We start from the raw sequence: 17,850 nt of genomic DNA, 5'->3' as shown, positions 1-17,850 counted from the left end.
ATTACCGGAAGAGTGAAGAAAGCGGGGTGCTTTGCCTCGTCTTCGTATTTGCCTTCTGTTGAACTTCCAGCCTCCATTGATTTGGATGTGGTATTCTTACCAATACCCATCATTAAGAGAAACGAGTAGTTTGGACAGCCGTTGGAGAGCAGCTGGAAGTGAAGGCTTATTCAAGCTAGGAGCCCAGGATCAGCTGGCTCTTCTAGTGCCTGGAGCCCCCGATTCTCAGGCAGAGATGAGGCCTGCAAACGGCATCTCTTAGCACCTAGAAAAGAAGAGCACAGCCAAATCACCCCAAAGCATGAAAACAACACAGGCTATGCAGTCACTGAGTTTCTTGCACAGAAAAAAAGTCACACTACACATTATACCCAAGCATCCAAAAAATACTTTACCTAATTACAGTTTTCAGGCACCAATCCCTTCTTCATTTATAGTCACCCACTGATTCTGAATTGCCCACTAGAGAGGGGGACCACTAAACCAAACTATCAAAAACATCACTATACTAGAGAGAAAAAAAATAGCTAAGGTACTTCTTTGATATGCATATGGTTTATATCTCATAACCCAGCACTACCTAATATAACTTTCTGCAATGAGGGAGATGTTATATATCTGTCCTATCCAACACAGTCATGTGGCTACTGAGAACCTGAAATGTGCTTAGTGCAAATGAGTAACTGAATTTTAATTGTATCTAATTTTAATCAAAATTTAAGATACTTGTAGCTTGTGGCTACTATACAGGGCAATGCAGATACAGCCAATTAATCATGATTAGATGGGCATTAAAATAATTCTAAATTCCCTACACGTGCCCAATTAAAAGCAGGGGAAGACACTCAAAAGCAGTAAAAAGAGGAGGTTGCCAGGCGCAGTGGCTCATGCCTATACTCCCAGCACTTTGGGAAGCTAAGATTTTGGGAGGTAGGTAGATCACTTGAGGTCAGGAGTTTGAGACCAGCCTGGCCAACATAGTGAAACCCTATCTCTACTAAAAAAAAATAAATAAATAAAAAAATACAAACAGCCAGGAGTGGTGCTGCATGCCTGTAATCCCAGCTACTCGGGAGGCTGAGGAGGAGAATCACTTGAACCTGGAAGGCGGAGGTTGCAGTGAGCCGAGATCACATCACTGCACTCCAGCCTGGGTGACAGAGTAAGTGAAATTCAGTCTCAAAAGAAAAAAAAATGAGAAGGCACAGAGGATCCCTCCAAGGAATGGCATACATACGATGAAACATGCCTAGCTATGCCTGAATTTTTACAAAGAAAAAGATAATGCAAACAGGTAGGAGTGGGAAGGGCAGAGCGCATCCCCTGGTACTCCAATTAGGGTGAGGTCAGATCTTACCACCAATTATCTTCCCATTAGGAATAAAGAATCCAACCAAGCTGCCCTGCAAACGTGAGGACAGGCCTGCAATAAGTTTGGAAATACAAGTACAGAACTTGCTGTTCGAGGAACTCTTCATGGGACACTTCGTTCAATAAACACTTTGGATGAGCCAGGGGAAAAACGAAATGTAAAGAAATAAAAAAGAGAACGAATTACACAAATTTTAGAGTTCAGAAATCAGAAGGCCAAAAAGGAAAACAAAAGAAACTGCTGCCAGAACATGAAGTTCCATGAGTGGAATACGGAGAGCTAGGTACACACATCAAATTCTTCTGGGGTGGTCGTTCTTGTTTGCATATTCATGCACATTTTGCATTTTCATTCACGTGCTATCCATGTTCATTTAAAGCAGTGGTTCTCAATCCAGAGTAATTTTGCCCTGCAGGGGACATCTGGCAATGTCTGGAGATGTCTTTGGCCATCACAACTCGGGGAGAGCTATTAACATCTAGTACACAGAGGCCAGGGGTGCTGCTGAACATCCTTCAATGAACAGGACAGATCCCACACCAAGATTTCAGGAGGGCTGAGACTGAGAAATCTTCATTTAAAGACACTTCTCTCCTCCCGAGGATGGCATCCCAGATGTGCCATGTTAATCCTAAGGACAAGATCAGGTCCTCTAAGGGATACACTCGGCAGTTGGAGAAGCAGGAACATGCATATAGCAGAGACAGCAAAGCCCACACAGAAGCACGTCTATGGGACTTACTCCAGCTTGGTCATTATAAAAAGAATTTTCTGGCCAGGGGTGGTAGCTCACGCCTGTAATCCCAGCACTTTGAGAGGTTGAGGCGGGTGGATCACCTGAGGTCGGGAGTTCAAGACCAGCCTGGCCCGCATGGTGAAACCCCATCTCTACTAAAAAATACAAAAATTAGCCAGGTGTGGTGGCGGGCGCCTGTAATCCCAGCTACTCAGGAAGCTGAGGCAGGAGGATCGCTTGAACCTGGGAGCCAGAAGTTGCAGTGAGCCAAGATTGCGCCATTGTACTCCAGCCTGGGCAAAAGAGTGAGACTCTGTCTCAAAAAAAAAAAAAAAAAATCTTGAAACTTCTTGTCAGAAAAAAACCAAGGCCGGGCACGGTGGCTCATGCCTGTAATCCCAGCACTTTGGGAGGCGGAGGTAGGCAGATCATGAGGTCAGGAGATCGAGACCATCCTGGCTAACACGGTGAAACCCTGTCTCTACTAAATATACAAAAAATTAGCCAGGCGTGGTGGCAGGCACCTGTAGTCCCAGCTACTTGGGAGGCTGAGGCAGGAGAATGGCGTGAACCCACGAGGTGGAGCTTGCAGTGAGCTGAGATCGCACCACTGCACTCTAGCCTGGGCGACAGAGCGAGACTCCGTCTCAAAAAACAAACAAACAAACAAAAAAACAAAAACCATACCAACACAAGCAGCTTACTGACAAAGGAAAGATAATATTAATATCAGACTTCTTATCATTAACAGTAAAAACTAGAGGAAAAAGTGATGTTTACAGTATCCAGACAGAAATGAATGCAGAGCCTAAAATGCCACATCCAGACCACCTCAGGGGTCCCACCACCCTGCCACAGCCCCCGCCACTCACAGGTCCTAATTCATTCATCACAACTCTGCTGTTTAATAAGGATATGAAACTCTACCGCAGGGATCACTACAACGCTGTGAAGTCTGATAGGCCTTAATATATGAAATCTGTGCAGGCCGGGCGCGGTGGCTCACGCCTGTAATCCCAGCACTTTGGGAGGCCAAGGCAAGCGGATCACGAGGTCAGGAGGTCGAGACCATCCTGGCTAACATGGTGAAATCCCATCTCTACTAAAAATACAAAAAAATTAGCCGGGCGTGGTGGCGGGCGCCTGTAGTCCCAGCTACTGGGGAGGCTGAGGCAGGAGAATAGCGTGAACCTGGGAGGTGGAGCTTGCAGTGAGCCGAGATTGTACCACTGCACTCCAGCCTGGGCGACAGAGCAAGACTCCATCTCAAAAAAAAATTAAAATTAAAAATATATATATATGTATAAAAATCTGTGCAAGTGGGTAATTTTTCAGATATGTTGCCATGCATTGATTCATGAGTTTTTCATGTCTGCTGGCAACCACAGAGCCTCTTTTGTGGTTTATCCCCTTATGTCCTTTGCCTATTTTCTATAATGTTTACAGAGCTTTATTTTAAGGATATTAATCCTTTAAATCTTTGTTGTATTTGATGCAAACATTTTATCCCTGCTTTTTGTTTATGAATTTGGGGGATGACCTTTTGAGCTGCCAGAGTTGTCATCATGTTTGTGTAGCCAAATTCATCAGCCTTCTACATTGTGAGTTAGCCACTGCCACCCATCATCTTCCCAAAATCTGCAAAAAACCCAGAGTGAAAATAAACATACCTAAAAATAAAATCTGCCTGAAGGAGCCACAGTGGGCCTCTACCTTGAGACCACCAGAAGTTTATTTTTTCAGAAAATAAAACGGGCAAAGAGGATAGTGAAATACTGGTAGATTTTTACATGGCCACATGCCATATAGTCATATTCCAAGGGACAAATAAGCTCTTTGTCCCACATCTAGCATGTCAGCAGAGCTTTCAAATCACCCTTATCTATATCAACTTTAGGGAAGATGGGACTTTTTTTCTTAAAGAGATGGAGTCTCATTATGTTGCCCAGGCTGGTCTCAAAATCCTGGCCTCAAGCGATCATCCTGCCTCAGCCTCCCATGTAGCTGGGACTACAGGTGCAAGCCACCATGCCTGGCTAAGGAAACTGATGGGACTTTTTAAAGCAGAATAAATTTACTCTCCTAGGTTAAGTTCATCTTGGTGTTCCAGACATGAACATCCACTGCAGCAGCAAACCCCTCCCCACTGTCCCCAGCACTAGGAACAGAGACAGTTCCAACCCGACAAGAATACCTTCCAGCAAGTAACTCTGTGCTCCATTTCTCCACCACGCATTTAATTGAACCTCATAAGCTACAGTGGGGGAACCACCAATGCACTTCACTCACCTCTTCCAGAGTAGTGCCTGGAGTATCCTGAAGCCTTAGACCTGAAAGAGCACAAGAGAGGATAAGACTCATAAAGCGCAGAGCAGTGATGTTCTGAGAAAGGCGTCAGGGAAGAGGACTGCAGGGCTCAGGAAGAGGGGAGCACCTTTCATCAGGGACAGTACATGGAGGAAGAAGGAAGAAGGGGTGAATGCTGAACAAAGAAATGTGTCCTTGGACACCGCCATAAAAAGCCCAAAAGGACAGAGCATTCCACACCCCAGTGCACAAGGATGATGCGGACACTCTCAAGGTCAGAAAGTATGCGACAACCCGAGATCAGAGAGTTTATCCACACAGGATGAGCGTGGTGTGCATAAATGCCAAGGTCCAGCGGCAAAATGCAACAGATAAAAGGGGAGAGGTGAGGGAATAGTGGAGTTTAACGTCTGTATTAAAACAACAAGCAAAATCTCCCTGGGAATTTGACACCAGGGAAAGTGTGCCAACCCGTGGTCCCTCGTTGCCCCTTTTCCTACCCCTTGCAAAAGAGAGAAAGAGAATGAGCAAATCCACTCACTGTCTTGGCCTTAATACACGACACTGGGGAAAGAGGAACAGAAGGATGGAAGACCATGATGGCGATAATGACAGTAATAACTGCAATTTTCCAGTTGTTAAGTGTTGGTGTGTGCCAGGCACTTCTCTGACCTCTTATTAAATAAATGAGTTATTTCTGGCCAGTAAGCGTAATATTACTTGGTTTGCACACAAACTCTACAAAAGTAGAAACTGAGCTTCAGAGAAGTAAAATAACTTGCCAAAGGATACACAGCTATAGGCAGTAGAACAGGATTCAAACTTGAAACAGTAATTTGAACCTGCCGTTACACTGTTTATACAAGCAAGACATAAAACTGCCCTTTAAATGCTCAGCTTACAGCTGTTCTCCCTGGACAAACACAGCCCAGGCCAGCTGGCCTATACACACTGCCTCTGTGAGACTTGCTGGTGATTTTGCCCTCCTTGTGATTTTTGAGGGGGCACTGAGGGGCAGGAATCACCTTCAAGCTCCTTTTCCAGGGCTGACACCCACTCTCCTTGGACTAGGAACTCTCTAACATACGCACTTCTATTCACCTGCACGGCTGCTCCCTAGCACACATCACCATGGTCTCTCATCAACATCACAACAGCCACTTAACTTGTGTTTTCATTCCATCTTTTTTTTTTGAGATAGGATCTCACTCTGTTGCCCAAGCTGGAGTGCAGTGGCGCGATCACAGTTCACTGCAGCCTTGACTTCTCAGGCTCAGGTGATCCTCCCACCTCAGCCTCCTGAGTAGCTAGGACTATAGGCATGTGCCACCACACCTGGCTAGTTTTTGTAGAGATGAGGTTTCACAATGTTGCCCAGGGTGGTCTTGAGCTCCTGAGCTCAAGCAGTCTCCTGCCTTAGCCTCCCAAAGTGCAGGGATTACAGGCATGAGCCACTGCACCTGGCCCTCATTCCATCTTTTTTTTTTTTTTTGAGACAGAGTTTCACTCTTGTTCCCCAGGCTAGAGTGCAATGGCGCCATCTCGGCTCACCGCACCCTCCACCTCCCGGGTTCAAGCAATTCTCCTGCCTCAGCGTCTCGAGTAGCTGGGATTACAGGCATGCGCCACCATGCCCAGCTAATTTTGTATTTTTAGTAGATGTTGGCCAGTCAGGCTGGTCTCGAACTCCCAACCTCAGGTGATCTGCCCACCTTGGCCTCCCAAAGTGCTGGGATTACAGGCGTGAGCCACCGTGCCCGGCCCCTCATTCCATCTTGATGGCTCTAAACACTTGTCCAAATGGTAAGTAGCATGATGCTTCAACAGAAAATTACCATGCTCTTTGATGGCTTCCTAATTTAAAATGACACCCAAATTCCTTTACAAGAGGTGACTATGGGGCCTATCCAGGCCCCCTTTCCCAGTCCCTCATGGCCCCTACTGTGGTTACTCACAGGCCTCTCCTATCTCTCAGGACCCTGCTCATGCCATCCCTCCAAAATAAGCCCCCTTCATCTCACCCCTTCTCACTGGGGTGACTCCCATCAATACTTCCTCTGATCACCACTCATCATGATGTCGGAGGACCATGTGGAGGGCTGAGTGTGATGGCTCACATCTGTAATCCCAACACTTTGGGAGACCCAGGCAGAAGGATTGCTTGAGGCTAGGACTTTGAGACCAACCTGGGCAAGACAGCAAGACCCCATCTGTACAAAAAAAAAAATTAAGGTAAAATTTTAAAAGATTATTGTAACTAAGCAAGATCATGTCTGTCTGTCTGTCTGCCTAGCCAGACAGCTGTGGGAAACAGAAAGAAACAGTATCACAGCCTCACCATCTTACCTCCACCCCTGGTGCTGAACTTGGCACATATATTAAAGGCTCTCCAACGTTTGTGGACTGATAAATGATTTTTTTAAGGCATGTGGTATAATGTAAGAGTGTTTTCATTTAATAATCTTACTACATCAAACCTATCGGTGACACAACAGATGTCAGGAACAAGTCGGGGGTGTCAACGTCACCACCATCGATGGGCACCGACCAAGAAAGATGAGGGAAGTATTAGAAAAGTCCAAATTATAACTATATCAAAAGATATGAAAAATCTCAGAGAATCTACAATTACATAGCGAGTTACAAAACACATGAGCAAGCCTCTTTCGATGTGATTGAATCAAACATTTCCCAAATGCCAGCGACAAGCATCTGTATCAGAAGCTAGCTAGCCACCATCTGGCCTGTTTCTCTTAAAGTCCCTGCTAAAAATGGTTTTTACATGTTTAAAGGATTGTGAACAACAGCAAAGAAGAACATGTGACTGAGATCACCTGGCCCCTAAAACCAAAGACATTTATAGAAAGGTTTGCCCATGCCTGACAATAATAGGATAAAGGAATCCTGCTCACCATGGCAAGAATAACATTAAATACTTAAGAATAAATTTAATAAAAATATGCGTGACCTTTATGAAGAAAATGATAAAATATTACTGAGGGACATAAAAAGGATTTGAATAACCAAAGAAACAGAGGATACTCTTCGATAGGAAAGGTACTGTAAGAATATTCATTTTCCAATTAACATAATCTATACGGATTTAATAAAAATCCCTTAATACCCCCCCAATGAGTCAGAGGAGCTTGCTAAAAAATCCTCTAGAAGAATAAGCAAGGGCCAGGCATGGTGGCTCATGCCTCTAATCCCAACAGTTTTGGGAGGTGGAAGCAGGTGGATCACCTGAGCTCTGGAGTTCGAGACCAGCCTGGGTAACATGGAAAAACCCTGTCTCTACCAAAAATACAAAAAATTAGCCGGGTGTGGTGGCGTGCACCTGTGGTCTCAGCAACTCGGGAGGCTGAGGTGGATCACTTGAGCCTGGGAGGTAGAGTTTGCAGTGGGCCACGATCATGCCACTGCACTACAGCCTGGGTGGCAGAGTGAGACCCCATCTCAAAATAATAACAATAATAATAAGCAAGGATAGCCACAAATATTTGAAAAATAGGAGGAGTGTGGTCAGTGAGATAAGAACCCTAATGTAAAGTTGTAATAAACAGAAGTTCAACAAGTATGAAAACAAAGTAACTGTTAGTCATTAAAAAAAAACCCAAAAACTGATGAACATATGATATGGCAGCACTTCAAATCATAAAACCAACTATGGATTTTTCAATATACATGCCAAGACAATTGGTTACCACCAAGTAATAAAATCCAGAAGAAGTAAGACCTAACGTCTACATTTTAACATTGTTAAGAAAGCACAGAAATATTTATTGACATGGAAAGATGTTCACCCTGTTATATATGTGCTATTTTTTAACTTGCCTTTTTACATAACACAGGGTGAACATCTTTCCATGAAGTGAAACAAGCCAGTCACAGAAGGACAAATACTGCATGACTCCACTTACATGAGGTGTCTAAAATAGTCAAATGCAGAAGCAGAGTAGGATGGTGGATGCCAGGGACTTGGGGGAGGGGTCAATGGAGAACTGACACTCAACAGGTTAAAAGTTTTAGGTTGCCAGGTACAGTGGCTCACGCCTGTAATCCCAACACTTCGGGAGGCCAAGGCAGGAGGACTGCCTGAGGTTGGGAGTTCAAGACCAGCCTGGCCGACATGGTGAAAACCCGTCTCTACCAAAAACACAAAAATTAGCTCAGCGTGGTGGTGCACGCCTATAAGCCCAACTACTTAGGAGGCTGAGGCACAAGAATCACTTGAACCCAGGAGGCGGAGGTTGCAGTAAGCCGAGATTGCACCACTACACACCAGCCTGGGCGACAGAGCAAGACTCTGTTTAAAAAAAAAAAAGTTTCAGTTACACAACATGAGCAAATTCTAGAGATCTGCTGGACCACACTGTGCCTATAATTAACAATACTTCGGTCAGGCATGGTGGCTCATGCACGCCTATAATCTTAGTACTCTGGGAGGCTAAGAGTGGGAGGATTGCTTGAGGCCAAGAGTTCAAGATCAGCCTGGGCAACATAGTAAGATTCCATCTCTATAAAAAATGAAATTTTTAAAATTAGCCAGAAAACAAAACAATACCATATTGTACACTCAAAAAGTTGTCAGCTGGGCCTGTAATCCTAGCACTTTGGGAGGCCAAGGTGGGCAGATCACCTGAGGTCAGGAGTTCGAAACCAGCCTGGCCAACATGGTGAAACCCATCTCTACTAAAAATGTAAAAAATAGCCAGGCATGATGGAGCATGCCTGTAATCCCAGCTACTCGGGAGGCTGAGATAGGAGACACACTTGAACCCAGGAGGCAGAGGTTGCAGTGAGCCAAGATGGCACCACTGCACTCCAGTCTGGGTGACAGGGTGAGACTCTGTCTCAAGAAAAAAAAAAAGTTGTTAATAAGGTAGATCTCGTGTTAAATGTTCTTACCATAATAAAAATAAAAAAATAAAAAGAATGGTAGAAGATACTAGTTTTGAGTGATAAAAGTTATTTCATAAGTGAAAAGAATTAAAAGCAATATATACAATGAAAAAGATAGTATGTACAGCATTAACCCACTGTGTATGTGTAAAGTATGTGGCCATGTATATACACACACCAAAATGTCAACCAAAATGTTGAGTGATAGAAACACAAATGACTTATTTTCCTGTTTTTACTCCTCTATATTTTCTAAACTAACTTAACTACAAAAGATGGGCCCAATTTCTCCCCTAAGAGCCTAATGGTGTCCACATCAGCACCAGTTCTTCCTTACTCCTCAGACTCAAGTCCAGGGGAAAGGCTGGTTCCCCTTACAGCATCTACCCCCTTTACAATGTAATGCAAGCAAATCAATTCAGTCCTTTCTGCTGTGAGCTCAGGATACAGCAGTGTGGAATAATGTCCTCATGTTTAAAGTTCTAAAATAACTTTGGGTTTCAGAAGAGAGTGGAGAAAAGCCAAGGTTCTACAAATTATACTTGGTATCTAGATTTTTTAAAGCTCCCTGCAGCCAAAGTTAAAAATCACTACCTTAGAGGAAGCAGGAAATCGCAACAGTCTCAAAAAAAAAAAAAAAAAAAAAAAAAAGTCACCTGGAAATAAATGTAAACCTGACAGAGAAAAAAAATCAGCCATCTGGAAAATTCTGTTATGAGGAAGTAGAATAGTAAAATAAAATATTTAGATGTGTAACAAATCTTCCAATTACCTAAGGACTGAATCACTAGCTCTCCAGCCACCAACAATCATGCACAAATGCAGAAGCTTTTAATCAGTACTTGTTTCATCAGCTATTCAGCCTGTAATGATTTCTTTTGAACTTCATTTTATCTGACCATCTCTCGCTGTCCAGGAAACAGTCACCCCTCTCACTGTGGCTTAGCAGGGCCACCTGAAGGAGAAATGTGATGGCACTGTCCAGAAGTTTTCGGAGCTGAGCTATTCCTGGAGTTAAATACCAAAACCTTCTGTGTTTCTCGAAAGAACCACCGAATCCTAAGAAAAACCTGTCCTTTCATGATCAGCACCTAGCAGAGTGAACAGGTAACATAGAAACCCTCCAATGGCTGAATGGATAAATCACTAAGTCTTCCCAAAAAGTAGAATCCCCGTATGTAAAATTCACCTTTAAGGCAGAGCACAGTGACTCATGCCTATAATCCCAACACTTTGGGAGGCCTAGTTGGGAGGATTGCTTGAGGCCAAGAGTTCGAGATCAGCCTGAGCAACATAGCGAGACTCTTGACTCTATAAAAAATAAAACATAAAATTCATCTTTATATTCCCAGCTCCTAGTACAGAATAGACAGATGCTCTTTACAAGGAAGTACACGGGGCGGGGGGGAGAAGATAGATGTTCCATAAATGCTAATGAAATTTACATTTACTCCAAGTAGATGGCACTGGATAAATACTATATCAGAAATATAAATCCATGGCAAATCCATCATTTGCTCCAGACATAAAAACCCACAGTTCTCCAAAAGGACACGAGAGAGAGGAACAGCCAGAATAACAATCAGTGGCTCATGTGCTTAAGACTCACTTGGGAAGCTTATTTAAAATATACACTTCTGGGTCAGGCACGGTGGATCACACCTGCAATCCTAGCACTTTGGGAGGCTGAGGCAGGCGGATCGCTTGAGCCCAGGAGTTCAAGACCAGCCTGGGCAACATGACGAAACCCCATTTCTACCAAAAATAATAAAAAAAAAAAAAATAGAAAAATTAGCCAGGCATGGTGGTATCCACCTATAGTCCCAGCTATTTAGGAGACTGAGGTGGGAGGATGGCTTGAGTCCAGAAGGTAAAGGTTGCAGTGAGCTGAGACTGCACGACTGCACTCCAGCCCAGGCAACAGAGCCAGATTCTGTCTCAAAAAAACAACAACAAAAAAAGACAGATTTCTTTCACACAAATACATGTAAGACAAAAATTCGACAGTTTTATTTATAACAGCCCCAAACTGGAAACATCCAAAGAGCTATCAAAAGGTGGACGGGTAAACAAATCATGGTGGGTCCATCAAAAGGCATACTAGTCAGCAACAAACCAGAGAGCGTCTGCTGACATGCCTGACAGCACAGGGGAGTTGCACAGACGTTTTGTTAAAGCAGCCAGACACAAGACATGCAGTCTGATTCTCAAAAGACAAAACCATTCTACGGGAAGCAGAGAGTGGTACCTAGGGCAGGAATGGAGGAAAGGGCTCCCCAGGGAAAGGACGGAACCTTTGGAGTGATAGAAATCTACTGTTTTGACTGTGATTCTGGTGACTCCATTTGGATGTATATCCACTTACTCTATGTAAACACTATCGCAATAAAATTGACTTTAGAAGACTAAAAGAATTCAAAAACCCTGTAATCCCGCCAATTTAAAAAATGCCCCCTTCTCATATTCTAATCCTATAAACCTACCTTGGGGGCTTGGGAACCTGTATTTTTGTTTGTTTGTTTGTTGAGATGGAGTCTTGCTCCGTCACCCAGGCTGGAGTGTAGTGGTGCAGTCTCAGCTCACTGCAACCTCTACCTCCCGGGTTCAAACAACTCTCTGTCTCAGCCTCCCAAGCAGCTGGGATTACAGGCGTGCCCCACCACACACGGCTAATTTTTGTATTTTTAGTAGAGACAGGGTTTCGCCATCTTGGTCAGGCTGGTCTTGAACTCCTGACCTCGTGATCCACCTGCCTTGGCCTTCCAAAGTGCTAGGATTACAGGCGTGAGCCACTGCACCCGGCCAGGAACCTGTATTTTTAACAAATGCACAAATATTCTCATGCTAGAGGTCCTCAGATCACCCACACCTTGGGATAGGAAATCTTGGCTGGGAGAAAGCTATTGTCTCCACTTCTTTAAACCAATCCAGACAGTGGAAGAATATGACTAAGAAGGAGTGCCCTCTGGGATAAGGTCACTCAAAACCTCAACCTGCCAAGTGCTACTTTGGTTCTCACCAAGACACAAGAGCTTTCAGGGCCGGCTAGGTCCAATGATGAAGCACATTTCAAAAGCCAATCCATGGCTCTTTGCTTAAATCCCATAAGGGGATTATAATCAAACTGTGGCTGCTCCATTAAGTTCTGTTAAATGCTAACATTTGACCTAAATGCTTTTAATTCAAGTCAAAAAAGATTGTTGGAACGTATACCCTCAACTTGTAGGTGTGGTGAGAGCTGGTTTTGAATGAAACGCTCTGAATTCTCAAAAAAAAAAAAAAAAAAGAAAAAGAAAAAATCTTCAACTTGTATATGATCAACTTCCTTTGAATGAAATGACTTAACTGGTTACCTAATACACAGAGTCCGACTTCAGGGAGTTTGCAATTCTGATGCTGATCCTAGCTATAATTATTCCATTTAAAGCTCCAAGCAGCAACGAATGAACTTGTAAACAGTGGTGATTATTTGATCTTGTGATGACAACTATGCTCATAGCGTGTGACTGAATTTAAAAAAAAAAAAACAATCATCCTGCAGTCTTCTCTAAAACACTGCAGGAACTCTTGATCTCGTTTTTTTTGTTTGTTTGTTTGTTTGTTTTTTTTGAGACAGAGTCTGGCTCTGGCACCCAGGTTGGAGTGCAGTCAAGCAATCGCAGCTCACTGCAACCTCCCACCTCAGCCTCCTGAGTAGCTGTGACCACAGGCATGCGCCACTATGCCCAGCTAATGTTTGTATTTTTTGTAGAGACAGGGTCTACTTGTTGCCCAGGCTGGTCTCGAACTCCTGAGCTCAAGCAATCCACCCGCCTCAGCCTCTCAAAGTGCTGGGATCACAGGCATGAGCCACCATGCCTAGCCAGCGCTCATTTTTCAAATCACAAGTCAGTACCTACTAGTGAGTCATGAAATTAAATTAGTGGATCTTGACCAAAATTTTTAAAACAATGGCATTTGACAGAACAGAAAACTTCAGAGCATATCTCAAAAGACAGGGGTAACCGAGAGTGTCAAGGTAAAATGCTTCATGCTGTGGGTCAGGGGAAAAGAGTCTGGAAGTCACTGATGGAAAAGCTCTGCACACTGACATGAAAGGCATGTTCCAAGTGCCCGACTCAAATCAGATTATTTACTGACCTTAAACTAACATGCCCATAGAAATATTGTGCCAAAGTGAGAAAGCGGTACAAGATGATGGCACTGATGACAAAATATCATCATATTCCCCTGCCACAATGATGGAGGGGGTACCCAGAATTGCAGCACGAGGGTGGCCTTATAATTAATTACAATAATCTACCAGAGCCCTAAATCAAACTACCGCCAATGACTGCAATGGAAGGAATCTCCTTTGCACTCTAATGTGCCATCTCAGCCTTCTGTCACTGTCTCGGTTTGTGGACTTAATTCTTTTAAGAGTTGGAAATGTTTTAAAGGAAGCCAGATAAAACCTGGATTTCTGAGAGGGAACCTAGGTACCATTGCCGAGTTCCATCTCAGAAACCAGTTTCCATCTGTAGCGAGCCCCAGGAGTAATGATCCCTTAGAGGCCACTCCCAGGGCCCCAGGAGGGGTCCTGACAGTAGCAATCCTGCTCTGACGGTAGAAAAAAAGGGTCCCTGGGCAAACACTGTACTAGTTAGAAATAATCTAAAAATGGGTTCTCAGGTCCTCACCAGTGGGCCAGAGAGGATGCAATGCCACTGGATAAATGTGGGAAATTCTCCTGAAACATCCATGGGGTGAGTTGGGTGGGAAGGATCATTCCTAACTGACAGCAAATAGTTTATGGCACATAAAGTAAAATGCACAACTGACAGAATGAAACAAGATGTTGAAGAATAGGCTCTGCCTACAGAAGATCCCTTCAGTCTGGCCCAAAGACTTAGTCCCAGAAGCTCTGGTACAGACAAGCTCTAGTCCCAAATGCAACACTAAATCCTAAAAAAGCTCCTGAATCCAGCCTGAGACACGTCATTTTGCTGACATCGAATTATGCATGAGCCATGAGAGGTGACGGTCATGGTATCTAGGTGACAAGACAATAACTCATTTGACTGCTTGTTCAGAAGAGCGATGGAGTCTGAGAAAGTAAAATGTCAGAGTGGTGTATGCTTTGTTTGTTTGGGGGTTTAAGATACAAAGTCATCCACAATCTTTCTTTTTCTAACCTAATGCTATAGCAAACATGCTACAGCGCCTACTGTGCCTGGTATCTTTCAGCAGAAATTTTCTTTCTAAAACTTTATTTAAATAAAATTATAACAAGACCATCTTAAGCCTCGTCATCCTGGCCATTTCTCCTCGGTGCCAGGTGCTGCCCACACTGCCCACATCGACCTCCAGAGTTCCCAGGTCTGGGCTCAAGAGGCCTCCTCCTCCAGGGGGCACTCCTGGGTCAGCTGTCCATCTTCTGTGTTTCCATGGTTCCCAGCTTCCTGTCCGCTCCCCACCAGAATGAGATGGCAGCAGGGACACAGTGTCCAATGCATAAAAGGCATTCAAAAACTTGGGGAATCCCTGACTCGTTCAGGGAAATCTTGTGGCTGGGACATGAAAGGGGAAAGGGAGGGGCAGTATAGCAAAAAGTGCAGCCTGCATGACAAAAATTAAAATCTGAATGTACATTTTAGCAAACTAAAGCAGAACAAAGATGAGTTTTATTGCATTTATTTCTACTACGTAATTTAACACATCACTTTTTGCACACATGGTGCTTTTTATTTAAACACTATTTAAAATGTATTAATCATCAGTCATCACAGAAGCCACTGAAAAGCTAATTTTATATGGAATTTCAACAACAAGATAAAAACATGTGCATAATGAACTATCAAGTCCCAGGCACAAACATGGTTTCACTTAGCCCTTACAAAAATTCTGGGAGGGGTTGTTATTCTCTCCATTTCACAGATGAGAAACTGGAGCACAGAGAGGTTGATTTATCTCTGCACAAAAGCTCAGGGCCAATGTTGCGGGTCCAACAATCATTCTGAGAAGACAAACATTGCTCGTGTTACCTTCCAAGCTAAGAGAACAAGACTCTGAAGAAAAGGCCAAAAGACCAGAATAGGCCTGAGAAGGTCATATCTAAAAGTCATTCTGAAGGAAGCTGAGGAAAATTCGTGAGTTACTTTCAGGGAATAGAAAGAAAGCTTTCTTCTCTTCCAGGTCTCCAGATGCCTTTTGTCATTTGATGCTCCCCCTGGCTCACCCAATACAAAAATCGTGGGGGCCTGGATAACTTCGAGGAGATGGCTCTGCCCTGCTGATTCAGTCCCACTGTGTCTGGGATCCCTGCTCCATCCTCTTTCCAGCACAGCCCCTGAAGAGGAAGCCTCAGTAGGACACTTGGTCACCTCCAGCTACTGTTGCCAGAGCTGCCCCTGCTGGGAGAAGGCAGCCTCTGGTGCTGGGAGAAGCATCTCCAATAACTCAACGGACTCACCAGCCCTCTCTCTGATCTGCTCTTCAGACCATGTCATTCTCCAAGGGCCAAAGCCAAATTTCCTTCTTTCACCTGCAGAGAAAGATCCATCTCCACTTTGCCTCTATTTCCTAACTACCCAATTATGCCTGCTTGGTTTTGCTGGACTTTGGCCCATTTATTCAGTCCTCTCAACACCACCCACTTTCCCAGTCTCATCTGGAAGACATTCCATTTGCAAATCTCTTTTGCAGTATTGTTTCTCCCCACCACACCATACCCCCTGCTCCCCCCAGTCCAGTATACCAAGAGTTCCTCTTCCCTGCAGACTCTCCCAAGATAAGGAAAAGGGAGCTCTGATGGATTCACCTGCTCTAATAGATTACCTGAGGGCTGAAGAGTGGGTTTGCCTAAACTGCACTGCAATTATCTGGGGCTGGGACACTAATTCTTCCCCAGGTTAACACCACATACATGGTGATCAAAATTATTGCAAAGCTTTTCCCTGATCTTCAGTAAATGGGAGGCTTTAAACATTCCATGCCTGTATGTTATACATTCTTTTTCCTGCAAAGGAGTGTGTTCTTCCTAAGCAATTCATTAAAAATTATATTCATTAAATACAGAGACTGCAATCACTTAGAATTGTATGCTACAGATGTCTTGCTTTTTTCTGGTGTCTGAACCTGACATTTTTTAATAACCCAAAGACCTTAAAAGAATTAAAAATATATCTGCGCTCAGCTATAAGACACTCTAGCTCTCCATGAAGTTTGTTTCACTTATATTCCTTTTTGGTTGTTTACTTACTTTTCATCAAACTCCTGAAACTCTACATAGAAGGAAAACATAGGCTGGGCACGGTGGCTCACACATGTAATCCCTGCACTTTGGGAGGCCAAGGAGGATGGATTACCTGAGGTCAGGAGTTCGAGACCAGCCTGCTCAACATAGCGAAACCCCATCTCTACTAAAAATACAAAAAAATTAGCCAGGCATGGTGGCAGGCACCTGTAATCCCAGCTATCTGGGAGTCTGAGGCGGGAGAGTTGCTTGAAGCTGGGAGGTGGAGCTTGCAGTGAGCCGAGATTGCACCATTGCACTCCAGCCTGGGTGACAGAGCAAAACTCCATCTCAAAAAAAAAAAAGGAAAACGTAAAAGAACACACAGCAGAGCTTTGGCAGTCCTGGCACTGGACTGGACCCTGAAAATAAATAATTTATTTACATCATTTTTACTTTATTTGCTCTGGAAAGTAAATAAGCACCTGAAAAACACAGAAATTTTACTCGCTGCAGATGAAGTTTTTATTGCTATTCTCTCTCACATACCTAAGTAAGCGCAGTGCCTTCTAAGAATTCCATAAATGTTAATGTTCAGTTTTTGATATTTAAATTATGTCTGACAGCACTAAGAAACCCTTTGGAGATTTTCTAGTAATGCAGCTGTGCAAAATTGAGAACTTCTCACCCACCTACACAGGCACAGTTAGTCACACACACACAGGCGCACACACACACAGAAACAGACATATATGTAGAAAATTAGAAACATCACCAGAGATACAAACACTCAGATACTCACATGGAAACAGATACACGCAGACTCAAATGCACGCAGACACAAACAGATAGTAATCAATCTGTGTATCCTCACAACTCATTCCCCAAAGCAGAACCACCAAATGGCCTTACCTTCAAAGTGAAACCCCACCCTTCCACAGAAATGTCCTCTAATCAGTGCCTCACCCACCACTTCTGTGCCGGTGTCTGTGCAACCCCGCGACTGTCCTGGTACTCAGCATGAGACGCTCTCAGGTGCTGAAGGAATTTCAGCTTTTATAACCCACACAGGCTGGCCAAAATTGTATAACCACACCACCTCATTAGAAATGCTATTTGTGTTACACAACAGCCACCAGCCGGTTACAAACGGTTACTGCATGCCTCTATTATGGTCTCCTTAACGTCAATCTGTAGCAGGTTTCTCCACGGCAGGCTGGAGAGTCTATTGTAGAAACCAAGCAGCTGCTGAGAATACGTCTCAAACCTGCACTAAGAAGGAAAATTAAAACCTATCTTTGTAAACCCTTCAGTTCAGAT

At 43.9% G+C, this 17,850-nt stretch overlaps 1 protein-coding gene across 12 annotated transcripts in view; it reads right to left on the bottom strand.

Moving 5' to 3' along the window:
• SLC23A2 (solute carrier family 23 member 2) overlaps window positions 1-17,850 on the bottom strand; it is a 159,720-nt gene that overhangs the window by 80,265 nt on the left and 61,605 nt on the right. For 7 of the 12 annotated variants that reach the window (XM_063659001.1, XM_063659000.1, XM_054467897.2 and 4 more), the window contains 2 exons: window positions 4,398-4,438; window positions 6-265 (listed from right to left, as the gene is read on the bottom strand). In XM_063659001.1, coding sequence (XP_063515071.1) covers window positions 6-113 — 108 coding nt within the window. In that variant the 5' untranslated portion in view covers window positions 114-265; window positions 4,398-4,438. Of the gene's footprint in view, window positions 1-5; window positions 266-1,357; window positions 1,441-4,397; window positions 4,439-17,850 lie in introns of those variants that run through there. The other 5 variants (XM_054467898.2, XM_054467893.2, XM_054467895.2 and 2 more) reach the window with 2 other exon arrangements.

Source organism: Pongo pygmaeus, chromosome 21, assembly GCF_028885625.2.
Source record: "Pongo pygmaeus isolate AG05252 chromosome 21, NHGRI_mPonPyg2-v2.0_pri, whole genome shotgun sequence".
Lineage (NCBI taxonomy): Eukaryota > Metazoa > Chordata > Mammalia > Primates > Hominidae > Pongo > Pongo pygmaeus.
This window is presented reverse-complemented; position numbering and strand designations above follow the sequence as displayed.